The sequence below is a fragment of the Aegilops tauschii genome, chromosome 7, assembly GCF_002575655.3.
Source record: "Aegilops tauschii subsp. strangulata cultivar AL8/78 chromosome 7, Aet v6.0, whole genome shotgun sequence".
NCBI lineage: Eukaryota > Viridiplantae > Streptophyta > Magnoliopsida > Poales > Poaceae > Aegilops > Aegilops tauschii.
This window is the reverse complement of record NC_053041.3, coordinates 395,292,015-395,303,954: the sequence shown is the minus strand read 5'-3', so window position 1 is coordinate 395,303,954 and position 11,940 is coordinate 395,292,015. Positions and strand designations below refer to the sequence as shown.

Sequence of the window (11,940 nt, the reverse complement as noted above, 5' to 3'; positions counted from 1 at the left end):
CAAAAGGAAGAGAGGGAAAAGAGGAAGCGCCAAGAGAAAGAGGAGGCCATGAAGACCTACTTCGACATACAAAAGAAGAAGCTCGAGATCGGAGAGGCCAATGCCAAAACAAGAGCAAGGGAGGTCGAGCTTGCGTTAATCTGCAAGGAAGTGGAGATCATGGTGGGCGACACGAGCAAGATGACTCCAAAAAGGAGGTTGTGTTTGAGGGGAAGCAAAAGTTCATCCAAGACCGAGATGCGTGATCATCTTCTATTTGTTTGTTTTTCATGAACTAGGGTCAAGATGCATGAACTATGCCCGTGGTGATCCTTTTGTTCCAATGCTGTATTTCTATGTTTGATTACCAGAAAATGGAAGTTGGAAAAACGGTCGAGGGCAAAATGGATCGGCGCACTACCCAAACAGACCATTTTTTTAGACAACCCAAACAGACCAAATGGGTTGGCCAGTTGGGCGCATTGTCCAAATTGATGCAGATATGGGCCAAACTAGCGACCCAACAGACAAAAAAGATCAAATTCATGTTCGTTTGGGTCGGCGCGTTGGAGTTGGCCTTAGTACAAACCGGGGTAACCAAGTGGACAACTTGCCTGCTGTGCCTAGTTTACTTATTTTTTTTCTTCTTCAACTACAACGCTAAGCGACAGAGTGATTTCCCTGTTTGGTTTCTCTTTTCTTTCGTTTTGCTTGCCCGGGTTTTCTTCTGTGTTTTTCTTTTTCTTTTCTCTTTCTCTTTCTTTGTTCATTTTATTTTCCTTTTTTAAAATCGTGAATAGTTTTCTTAAATTCTTGACCTTTTGAATGCTTTTTAAATCCATGAACTCTTTTCAAATTTGACAAACTTTTTTCTCAAAACCCGTGAACTTTTTTCAAATTCATGTATTTTTCACAATTGATGAACTTTTTTCAAATTCGTGTTTTTTACAAAATCTGCAAACTTTTTCAAGTTCGTGAACTTGTTTTTCAAAATTGATGCACTTTTTTGCAAATTCATGAATTCTTTTCTCAAATCCTTAATTATTTTTCAAAATCCATGAACTTTTTTGAAATTTGTGTTTTTTTTCAAAAACAATGATATTTTTTCAGATCTGCAAGTTTTCTAAATTACCGTGGACCTTTTCTAATTCATGAACCTTTTTTCTTAAAGTTGATGATTTTTATTTTCAAATCCATGTCTTATTGATTTAAAAATCTTTTCCCCATTATTTACGGATTTTTTGAAATGTTTTTTTTCAAAAGACAACAGTTGATCGGTCAACCGTGATCGTGCGATGCGAACCAATGCGACTCTGGACGAGCGACAATGTAGCCATGATACTGGGCCGGTTCAGAACGCGACTAGGAAGCCCCTGCTCTTTTGTCCATTCAAATTAAACGAAGCCCATTGCTAGGCCCAATCTGAGGCCCGGCGTCCTCCCGATCCACTGCTTGTCTCCAGCGCTCTCTCTCGATGGAACCACCTCTAATGGACGGCTTCGATCTTCCCACCACCTCCGGCCCGTCTGCTACAATCGCCGGCGGCGACGACCGGCCTCCGGAGATCACCGGGGACGGCGGCTTGGAGGATGCGGACACGGGTCCTCATCCTGACAGGTGCGAGGCGCTGGCTGCGGCCATCGCAGGGGTGCTAGGCAGCGCGCTTGAGGAGCATGAGGTGCGCGCCGCGGCCACCGCCCAGAGCCAGGCCGAGCTCGCCACCGCCATTGACCGCCTCAACGGAGGTAGGTGGTTACCTCCTGCATCATCTCTTACGCCTTGGCCCCAAATTTACTTGCTCCCTGCTGCTGCCTCTGCGGCCATCCTGTGGGGGATGTGCGGGCTCGTCTTCGCCTAGGGTTTTGTTTGCGCTTTGTGGCTAGTTTGCGTTGAGGTGTCTCCGGCATGTGTTTTAATCAAATGATTCGGTACAGATTAGCTCTGCTCTAAGCGAATTGGATTAATTGATACTTACTGTTTAGATATGGCATCTGACTGATCTAACGGCATTTCTAACTGATCCCCTAAAAAATAGCGGAGTATCCGGCCGAGTAAACCTTAGTGGAGTATTTATACTCCACTAAGTTTTGGTCGGTTCTAGCCGATCCCCTAAACTTAGCGGAGTAAAACGTAAATTTGCATAAATTCAACCTAATTTCAACCAAAACTTGCATGCATTTAAACATAAGTTCAAAATAGATAGTCTTGACAACCGAATATTAAACATAAACTTAAACTTAAACTACATTAAACTTAAAACTACACTAAAAACTACTCAACCTCAACGGCCGTAGTGGAGGTCGAGCCAATCCTTCCTCGACAGGCCACCCTCGGTGAGAGCCGGGTCTGGGCCGGTGCCGTCGTTGTCGCAGTCGGGGAAGATTCTCCGCCACTCCTCGACGTCGAACTCCTCCTCCTCGCCGCCTTACACCTCGTCGTTGGAGATGACGATGACCTCCCTGCCTTGTCAGCGAATATCGCCCGCTCCGCTTCCACGAGTTCCGGGTGCTGGCGGTGGAGGTCCTCCATGTACGCCTCGTCGGCGACCTCCGCCTCGAGGCGCTCCCTTGCCTCTCGGTCCTCCCGCGCCATCGCCGCGCTCACCACACCCGGCTTCGGTAGGACGAGGTGGACCGACGCCGTCCCGAACGGGAAGTTCAGCCTCGCATCGCGGCCGTGGAATTGGACTTGCCACTGGTCATACTCCATCGCCGCGAGCTCCGCCTTGTGGAACGACCCGTTGCACTTCCTCTTGTGGGTCTCCCGGTCGGTGATCTCCACCACCCATATCCCCCGCAAACGCCACCGGACGCTGAGGTAGGTCCTTGTCGGCGGCTGCGGCGGAGGGAGCTTTGGGAAATCGGCGGATCGGGTGGGGGCGGGCCGATTGGGCAAGCGGCGGTGGCTAGAGGGTGCGCCAGCGGACGACGACCCGCGGGCATGGCGGCGCGGATCCGCGTTGCGGATCGGCGGCGGGGACCTCTGGCCACCGCGTCCGGCCATTGGGAGGTGAGGAGGCGGCAGGGAAGGGCGGGGGAGGCGCCGACGGCGGGGCAAGGGGGAGAAGTGGAGGCAGAGGAGAGGGAGAGATTTTTTACTCGACCGCCGAGCAGTGGAGTAAAAATATGGAGATTGCAGCCGAGTAACTTTTTACTCCACTATGGTCTATTGGGGATCGGTTAGGTCCCCCCTCTAACCAGTTATTGGGGATCGGTTAGAAATGCCCTAAGGACCAACAGATTCTGCTTTAAGCTCCTGAATTTTTGTGGTACAGTGTGATATGGGTACTCGCGCTAGTATTACTCTTTTATGGTCATTCTGGTACTGACTCAGCCTTGTTGTCTAAGCAGTAGTTAATGGTATTTTTCCGTCAATTCGAACCGAAGATTATTCTTATTGTAGAGATGCTCATGCTAGTATTTGGTTTCAGTTTTGTTGCAGTGCAAGTAGTTTTTCGGAACAGAGGGAGTATTTATGAACTAATAATAATGTAGAGCATGTTTTTAAGTGGCATGGCTGACTTGACAATAATTGCGTATTCAGAGGAAGTATAATACTAGTACCACCTCCGTCCTGGTTTATTAGCCCCCCTTGTATTTTGGGTCAAACTTTGACCTGATTTAACTACCAAAAAAAAGGTTATATACCATGAAAATAGTATCATTGAAAACCTCTTTCAAATATGAATCCAACAATATAAGTTTTGTGGTATACAACCTATATTTTGTTAGTGAAATCTATGGTCAAAATTTGGCACAAAATACAAAGGGGACCAATAAACCGAGATGGAGGTAGCACGCTATAAGCCTGCTTATTACATGACATTTTTGCCTATGTGGAAAAGAGAGGTAAGGAAAAAGAAAAGGAGTGAGCTCTACGTGTGCTCCTAGGTAAAAAAAATTAATGAGAGAAAAATGAAAGAGAGTGAAAAAAGTACTAACCTAATAGCCAACTCTATACAGTAATTAAGGCTGGCTTTTGGTGATATGGCAGATTTATATATCCAGCTGCTGGCTCTATTATTATCCTACATAAGTGAAAGACAAACAAGAGTGGTTTGGAATATCATCGGGGCTCAGTTCTTGGATAAAAAAGTGCACTTTGAAACACCCAAACAACAAAATGAAGTATATTAAGCAACCAACTTGGTGGACAAACGCATAGAAATGAAGCCAGGGAGGTGCTAAGTTATGGCATACAAAAGGGTTCACTAGATTGGAATTAAAATTATATTACTGAAAAGTACATCACTGTCGATACAGACACAAATATGATAGTTAAATTGACAAAACACATGGAAATACGCAGATTAAGATAAGTACCTGATTGAGGAAGATTTGGTCCAGCAAACCATAGTTGCTACTCTGGGTTCTCCAATGCTTGTTGCTTTCCATAAAAAGCAGGACCTATATGGGTAGCGAATCTTTGGCTCCGGGTGATGCGCACCCCCTGTATCTGGACGGTTCTGGTGTTTAAGATCAGGACATAGAGTAGTGGTATTATGTTGTATTGACTATAATAAATTGTTTGTTTATTACCTGCACACTTATATAAGTTGAATACGGTAGAAGCAAGGCTTCTGTGGCGCCATCAAAACATGAGTGTACAGGTTTATCGTTGGCTTTCCTTCCCCTCACGCAAGGCGAGTAGGGCGAAACCTCCTCACTCAATCTCTGCTGGCGAGCCCGTGGAATCTCCTCCCCTCCGATGGCGGAGAGGGGAATCTTGGTGTCTCGAGTCCGGTTAGTAGATAGGTTAGGGTCTTAATCCTCACAGGGGTGGCGCTCGGATGGATGACGGTGCTTCATCTCCGAGTCAGTCTTCCGGGCTTCGATCCTCCTCAAGTTCGTCCGTCAGGATGGATTAGACGGAGCTTCGGAGTAGATTCTTGCTATCTTCTTGGGGCGGCGAGGTTAGGGTTTCTCGTCTTGCATATGAGACGGTGAGATTTCGTGTCAGGTTCTTTGAATTGATTTAAGGGTTCAACGGCGACGCCTGCGGCTTTGGGGCGCTGGTCCTTAAGGGCACGTGCACGAAGACTTCCCGGCTGTCATCGACAAGGTCAGGCTGGTTCCGGTGTGGGAGCGGCGACAGCGGTTCGTCGACAGCTCGTTTAGCGGCGGTAGTGGTCGTTCGGTGGTCCAAAAACCTTGACGTATTTTTATTACGTTTGGGGTGCTTTGTACGAATCTTTATAATAGATCTGAGCCTTTTCAGAAAAAAAAAAGAGTGCAGGTTTTTGGCCCTTTTGTTTGCGAAGACAGGTTTTGCCCTGTGCTCTGCACCCTACCAGCACCATCGAGTTAATTGCAAGGAATTAAATGCGGTCTTAGGGTAACTAATGTACATTTAATCATGTTGCCTATGAGAGATTGCTTATCGTGCTTGCAGTATTGAGAGGCACACGCGGGAAGAGGATTTGTAGCACCTGGGTGCTCCACACCCCTATGTGAACATTAAATTCAAAAAATACCAGGAAATTTCAAAAAAGATCTGGGATTTTGGAATATGAAACCTGGGAACCCAATATACTTTCGTGTGAAATTTCATGAACAAATACCAGGAAACGTATCTGTGGCAAAAAAGACAAATAATTCTTATGTATAGAAAAAAAAAACTGTTTGGATGGATTTTAGTTCGGACTGTATTTTTGTCGCCACGGATACATTTCCTGGTATTTTTTCTACGGAACTTCATAACTTCATACGGGAGTAGACTGGGCACCCAAGTTTGATAGTCCAAGATTTCAGTTTTTGAATTTTCTTGTATTTTTTGAATTTAATTTCATATAGGGGGGTGGAGCATCCATGTGCTCCTGTGTATTTCCCGGCACACGTGATCCTACCTTGAACCATGTTATGTGAAGTACATCAGCATTTGGCAAGATATCGCCCCAGAGATTTATACTTCTGTTATTGGATGCTTATTTTGTGGTTCATATGTTTCTGAATTGAACTTTGTGTTGTTGTTTTTCTCTGCATGTATATTGCTTTCAACTCATACTCTCCCTGTGCGTCGTGAATTTTATGAAATTATGCCTCTTGGTTTCTACAGAACTAGACAAGCTATTGGAGAATGCACCCTCCCCGGTAATAGCACAACATGCAGCAAGGATTTCCTCTATCCGCAAGAGAGTGTTAGCGCTAAACATGCTACTAAGGTCCATACAAAGACGTATAGATAATATGGATAGAATGATTTCTACTGGTGTTACAAGTGGTACTGTTCACCATACTAACACTATATCTGATTCTTTATTGCACTACTCGGCTCAGATAAACCTGATGAATTATGATATTCATGTTGTATTATGTTTGCAGATCATTCATCTCGTGTGCAGTTGCAAAACCAGAATTAAACTTGGATTGAGGTACATTACTTTGGTCTATTATCATTTCTTTTTCCAGAATATATTGTCATCTCAGCTGATATATGTATGGGTGCTCATGATAGACCTGAGTAAGCTACACTGTAGAAATATGTATGGGTGCTCATGATAGACCGGAGTAAGCTACACTGTAGAAATATGTTTGGGTGCTCATGATAGACCTGAGTGCTCATGATTAGTCCTGGCCATCTCCGGCCCGGCCCTAAAATCCAGGGCTTAGGCCCGATGGGCTTGCCCGTGGGCTGGGCTTGGGCCTGAGTTTTGAGCCCACCAGCAGGGCCTGGACGGGCTTGGGCTTGGCATATTGGCATTTTAAGGAAGAGGCCCGGCCCACGGCCCTAAGCCCTAAGGGCTACACTGTAAGCTACACTGTAGAAATATGTCGATGGATTTCGATAGTCTGAATCTAGTTCTGTAGATAAAAGCTTTCTTATATTTTTGACAGTAGATCAGTGATCATTCAGTCCAGTAGAGTTGTAGCATCTAGCGACTCGGTTTAGGATTATAAATGCAACAGTTTCATATCTGAAATATTACAAGCTTGTTCTAGCTTTAGATTATATAGGGTATATAATGTTGAGAATGGCGTTTTGGAGGCCGAGCTCCATGGAGCCCTTTATTTTTGAAAAATTCAAATTCAAATTTTTATGTTTCAAAAAATTCTGAAAAAAAATATGCGTATATGTAAGGATGTAACCCACATGTGTGTAAAAATTCATGATGAAATACCTTGAATTGCGACCTGTACAAAAAAGACAAATTCATGGCCTGAGAGAATGAATAGTATCATGTGTTAAACAGCCCTAGATTTGTCTTTTTTGCACAGCCCTCATTTCAACGTATTTTGCCCTGAAAATTTACACACATGTGTGTTATGCCTTCATGTATAGCTGTGTTTTTTTTCAGATTTTTTTGAAACGTAAAAATATGAATTTTGATGAAATTTGAAATTTGAATTTGGAGGCCTCATTGGAGCTCGGTCACCAAAAGGGATTTCCGATATAATGTTACATAAGAAAGAACCCTTTTAACTCACAGTTCTATGTTTACTTACTGATAAGTGCCTCCTAACACCAGTGCTATGAACTGCAGGATCTAGAAGGATATTTCCTGTGTTGCCCGTCAATTGCTCACCATTTCTGTCAGCTGAACTGTAATTCAATAGCGATGCAGGCGGCATTTTCACAAGAGGTTGTGTATAATAGTGAAGACTGAAGAGTCGTGATTGCAACTGCCCTCCAAATTCGCATCACTAGGAACGCTTCATTCTTTTTGTCATATAGTTGAAGTGGGATTAGTTCTTCGGTCTGAACAATCTCTTCTCCTTGGTGGCGTGGAAAGTGAAATGCGCTTCAGATGTACCAATTGCACTCATGTACCATTTTCTCTTGGGGAATCCGTCTCAACATGTACAACACTAGATTGCAAGGGGTAAACAATATTTTTATCTCATGTTGTGCAAATTTGGAATAACTGTGTTGTGAATATTGAAGATAGCAACCGCTTGAGTTCATGAATTATGTTGGCTGGTAGAAAGAAACCGTCAATATTCTGAAGATGCTTTTGGACCGGGACTATTCCCAAATTGTATGTGCTTCTTGGTCTAAACAATGAAGCCAATCAGCATACTGCCATATTCTTGCCGGCAAGGCAAGTTTGGAAGTTCCGAACAAATGATTTGAAACATGTTGGTTTCTTCCATGATCCAATTCTGAAGAAAAATCATGCAACTATGATGAGAATAAATGAACAGACACCTGAAGAACAATGGACGAAGCAATTAGCTTGTTCTCTTTAAAAAATGTTACAGTTTACAGGCAAAATAATGGTACAGTGAGACTTACTACCAAACTTCCCCAAGATAACAATGGAAAAGAAAAGAACTAAAAAATGAACAGATGTGTGGTGAACCTATGTCGGAGGTTGTGAACCAAAGCTGTACAAGGCCCCTATCTAGTTTTCTGTCTAATTTTACACCCAATATTACAACAACATCATCCAAAAAAATCTTGGTATCATGATTTTTCGCTGCCAATGGAACACCTCGGATCTTCCCTTCATGATCGCCTACCGCAAAGTATCCCCCAGGTGAGTACAGGAAGAACCTGCATTCATGGGTGTTTTCAAGGAGATGAGCATACATAAGAAGGTTTCATTCATGTTAATTAACTGCTGTCACCATTTTACCTGTGATGCTCCCCTCACAGGCGCATGTAGCCTTCCCTGTGGTCTTTGAAGAGTTTCAGGTGCCTCTTGTTCTGGGAGCCACTCCTGGTCAGCTCACGCCGGGTTCGCCATGCCGACACATGAGAATACAGTGAAGGGAACAGAAAGCAAAGCAGCAGGAGCAGCAAGATCACGGCGCATATCAGCATCACGTTGGCGAAACCGTCCAGATTTGCGGGGTTCTTGTTCTGCTCGGTCCATGGCACACCACCGACGTTCATCCCGAAAACTGCGTCAAATAGCAGGCAAGGATATATCCAGGTGATCACCCATGAGCAGGAAACAACCTGATGAAGGGGAAGTTCAATACGATGACCAACATGGATAACTTACCTCCGGTTACAATGGAGAGAGGGAGGAAAACTATGGAGAGGAATGAAAGATAGTATAGGCTCTTGTTGATCTGCTCTGACTGCCAGCTGTCGAGGCTGGCCTGCAGCGTGGTCACTCTGTTTGTTATAAATCCAAGGTTTTCCTTGAGCCTCCTAAGGCGTCCGATCAAATCTTCGAGGGCGGCAATATCCTCGGTTGCGAACCAACTCTTGCTCGCACATCTGTCCTTCACACGGGGGAAGACTTGTTCGCCGTGAGAAACCACCTGGAGGAACAGCATATTAGCATCAGGTCTCCAACTCTTATTTGGTATCATGGTATGGTAGGTCAGGAAACAGCAGATGATATTGATCTTGGGGTCACATGGACACTCAGTTAAATACATCACTGAAATACATCCCACTCAAGTCCTCCATATATCCCTTCAGAAATTTGGGAGGGGGTTCAACAAATACCTGAAGTAGGCGCTGTAAATCAAGGTGCATTTTGGGGAATCTCCTACCATCCAACAGAAGTTTTCTCATGAAGTGACCACCTGCAATCAACATACATAAGCATACCATGAAAAATCTCAAGAGACGATTTGCCAGGTGCTAGGTGAATACATTCGCCATCTGATACCTTGTAGATATATCCTTTGCATAATCAAACTAGACTATTACTAGACATAAACTAAAGTTATTCGATTATATGATATCACCTTACAAACAAATTTGAGTACAAGTTTATCAGTAGTAATGAAGACTTGCTTTATATTGCATTCCATTGACATTAACCTGTCTAGAACCCAATATATTGATGAACAAAATTCCCCCAATAACTCGCAGATGGTGCAGAAAAGATCATGTTGGGCCGCCGCTGCATTCATCGCATTTCAGAAAATAAGGTTGCTACTAAGTGCTAACATGACAATTCACATTCTACCATCCATAAGCAAAACCTGTTAAGTTCTTAGCTTCCTCTTTTATCTTTATTCCAGCACTAGGGCATCTTCAATCTATCAGGGAATGGCCTCTAGATGGAAAAACACCATTTGAGAATCAGCTTAAGCACAAATGTGGAACCAAAACTGTGTTGCAAATCGAACAATCCACAATTAACCCAAGAACATCAGCAAGCTCGTTTTGACCTTCCAGAAGTTCTCCCAGTTCGCCGTTCCAATGCACATCAACAATGGCAACAAATTTGACACCCAAACCCCCATTTCATTGCCACCAAATTAAGCTTCCGGTTCAATTAACATTATATGATGATGATTAATGCAACTCATGTTGTTCATACAACAAGAATTTGTCATCACCAACCACAAAGGCGTAGACATGAAGTTAGTATCAACTCCTAAAAGATTGCCTTTTCTTTGCAGAGTCTTAAAAAGATGACTAGTAGAATAAGCACCGTACCACATAGATTATTGTATGCTTTGAGATTACCAGCCAAGAAAGCAACCTCCGTCACCCACCTTTGTCGATGTGCAGCTCGATGTTGTCGATCTCCATCTCGAGGCGCGTGACAATGTCGTGGACGTGGTCGACGTGCGTGCCGAGGACGTGCACGAGGAGGTTGGACACCGTCCGTGGCACCGGGTTGTCGGTGTGGGCTCCGTCCGCGTGGTTCATAGCAAGCAGCGACTCGAGCAGGCGCTCGTCGATGACGACGCCGCCCTCGACGGCGCGGCCGCCGCCGTGCCCCTCTTCGGCGAGCGAGGCGGCCACCCCGAGGGGCACCTCCGAGAGGAGCGACGCCTGCGTGGTCCCGAACGCGAGCCGCGGGACGGCGCCGACGGACACGGTGACTACGGAGCTCTCGGTGACGCGCGCGGCGAGGCGGATTGCGAAGGCGCTGCCGAGCGGGCCGGGCGCGCTGACGCGGAGCACGAGTGCGCCGCCGCCGCCGTCGGCGACGCCACCGCAGTGCGGGCCGTTCCCGACGAGCGCGAGGATCTCCTGGAGCGTGAGCGGCGGGCACAGGAGCTCGATCAGCGCCTGCGCGTGGTGTAGCGGCTTCGCGGCCGCGCCACCGGTGAGCAACCGCGGGAGCTCGACGTGATGCCACGTGAACGCCCCCGCCGCGGAGGAAGGCGACGTCTTCGGCGACGTAGGCAGGTCCCATGTCGCGTCCAGATACCGCCCTTCGCCGTCGAACTCCAGCGCATGCCGCGGCACTGCGCCGGACGCGAGCGGCTTGCCGATCACCGGGGACGGCGACGGGGGAGGCGGCCCGCCCCGCGGCCGCAGCATGTTACACCCCGCCGCCTCCACGAGCGGCGAGGCCTCTCCGTTTCCGGCCGCGGCCGCCATTGGCGTCGGCATTCGCGTGAGGCGCCGGGGAACAACAGCAGCGGGAACGGACCGGGCGGGAAGCGCGGCTGACCCGGCGGGGACTATATCATAGTTTCTCAGCTGTGTCGAGGTCCAAGTCGTAAATTGCGAAGCAGGGGACGTGGAACGCAGGGTCCTTCCTGTAAAAGAACCAGGGCCGTCCGGCGGGGGTTGTTAAGCTTAATTGGGGAGGTTGTTACCCGCCCGCAGTATGATAATAACAGCAATAATGAAGCTGGTAATCTTGGCATGAGGTTGACTATTTTTGGAATCTCTCTCTCTCTCTCTGTTCCGTGCGCCGGTGATGCGTGATGGAACATGGATCACGATCTGCAGGTGTTATAATGGAAATTTAAAATCTGATGATCATTAATCGCACGTCTAGGAGGGACCGGCAAGGCTGGCCGAGGTCGGAGAATCTGTATCCAGACGAGCATCCCCACTCCTATTTGACCGCTGAATACATAAACCAAAAGACTGAAGTATCGTCTTCATTTTTCTACGGATTTGAAATCTATATCAAAGTTTGTTACTTTGTTTGATTATATATAATACACCACTCCAGCCCACTCCCCCCTCCCCTTCGTCTCATTTTACCTGCTCTCTCGGATGTTCACTTGCTTCATATCTTATCGGACGTGGGTGTTTCTGTTGATCCTGGGTTTGGTTCTCCGTCCCAGTTTCTCTCTGTCATTA

The 11,940-nt window shown here is 46.2% G+C and overlaps 2 protein-coding genes across 2 annotated transcripts; one reads left to right on the top strand and one right to left on the bottom strand.

The window, feature by feature from the left end:
• The first annotated feature begins 1,425 nt into the window (after positions 1 to 1,425).
• On the top strand, positions 1,426 to 7,840 carry LOC109753096 (uncharacterized). The gene is made up of 4 exons (XM_020312026.4): positions 1,426 to 1,724; positions 6,034 to 6,198; positions 6,300 to 6,349; positions 7,460 to 7,840. Exons 1-3 carry the CDS (start codon positions 1,454 to 1,456, stop codon positions 6,335 to 6,337), a joined length of 474 nt encoding a protein of 157 aa, XP_020167615.1. The 5' UTR covers positions 1,426 to 1,453; the 3' UTR covers positions 6,338 to 6,349; positions 7,460 to 7,840.
• Positions 7,841 to 8,135: 295 nt separating this feature from the next.
• On the bottom strand, positions 8,136 to 11,330 carry LOC109753095 (uncharacterized). Its single transcript, XM_020312025.4, has 5 exons — positions 10,386 to 11,330; positions 9,382 to 9,461; positions 8,927 to 9,191; positions 8,555 to 8,822; positions 8,136 to 8,472 (listed from the first exon to the last, which is right to left on the bottom strand). The coding sequence occupies exons 1-4, from the start codon at positions 11,233 to 11,235 to the stop codon at positions 8,569 to 8,571; spliced, it is 1,449 nt and encodes a 482-aa protein (XP_020167614.1). The 5' UTR covers positions 11,236 to 11,330; the 3' UTR covers positions 8,136 to 8,472; positions 8,555 to 8,568.
• Positions 11,331 to 11,940: the final 610 nt, after the last annotated feature.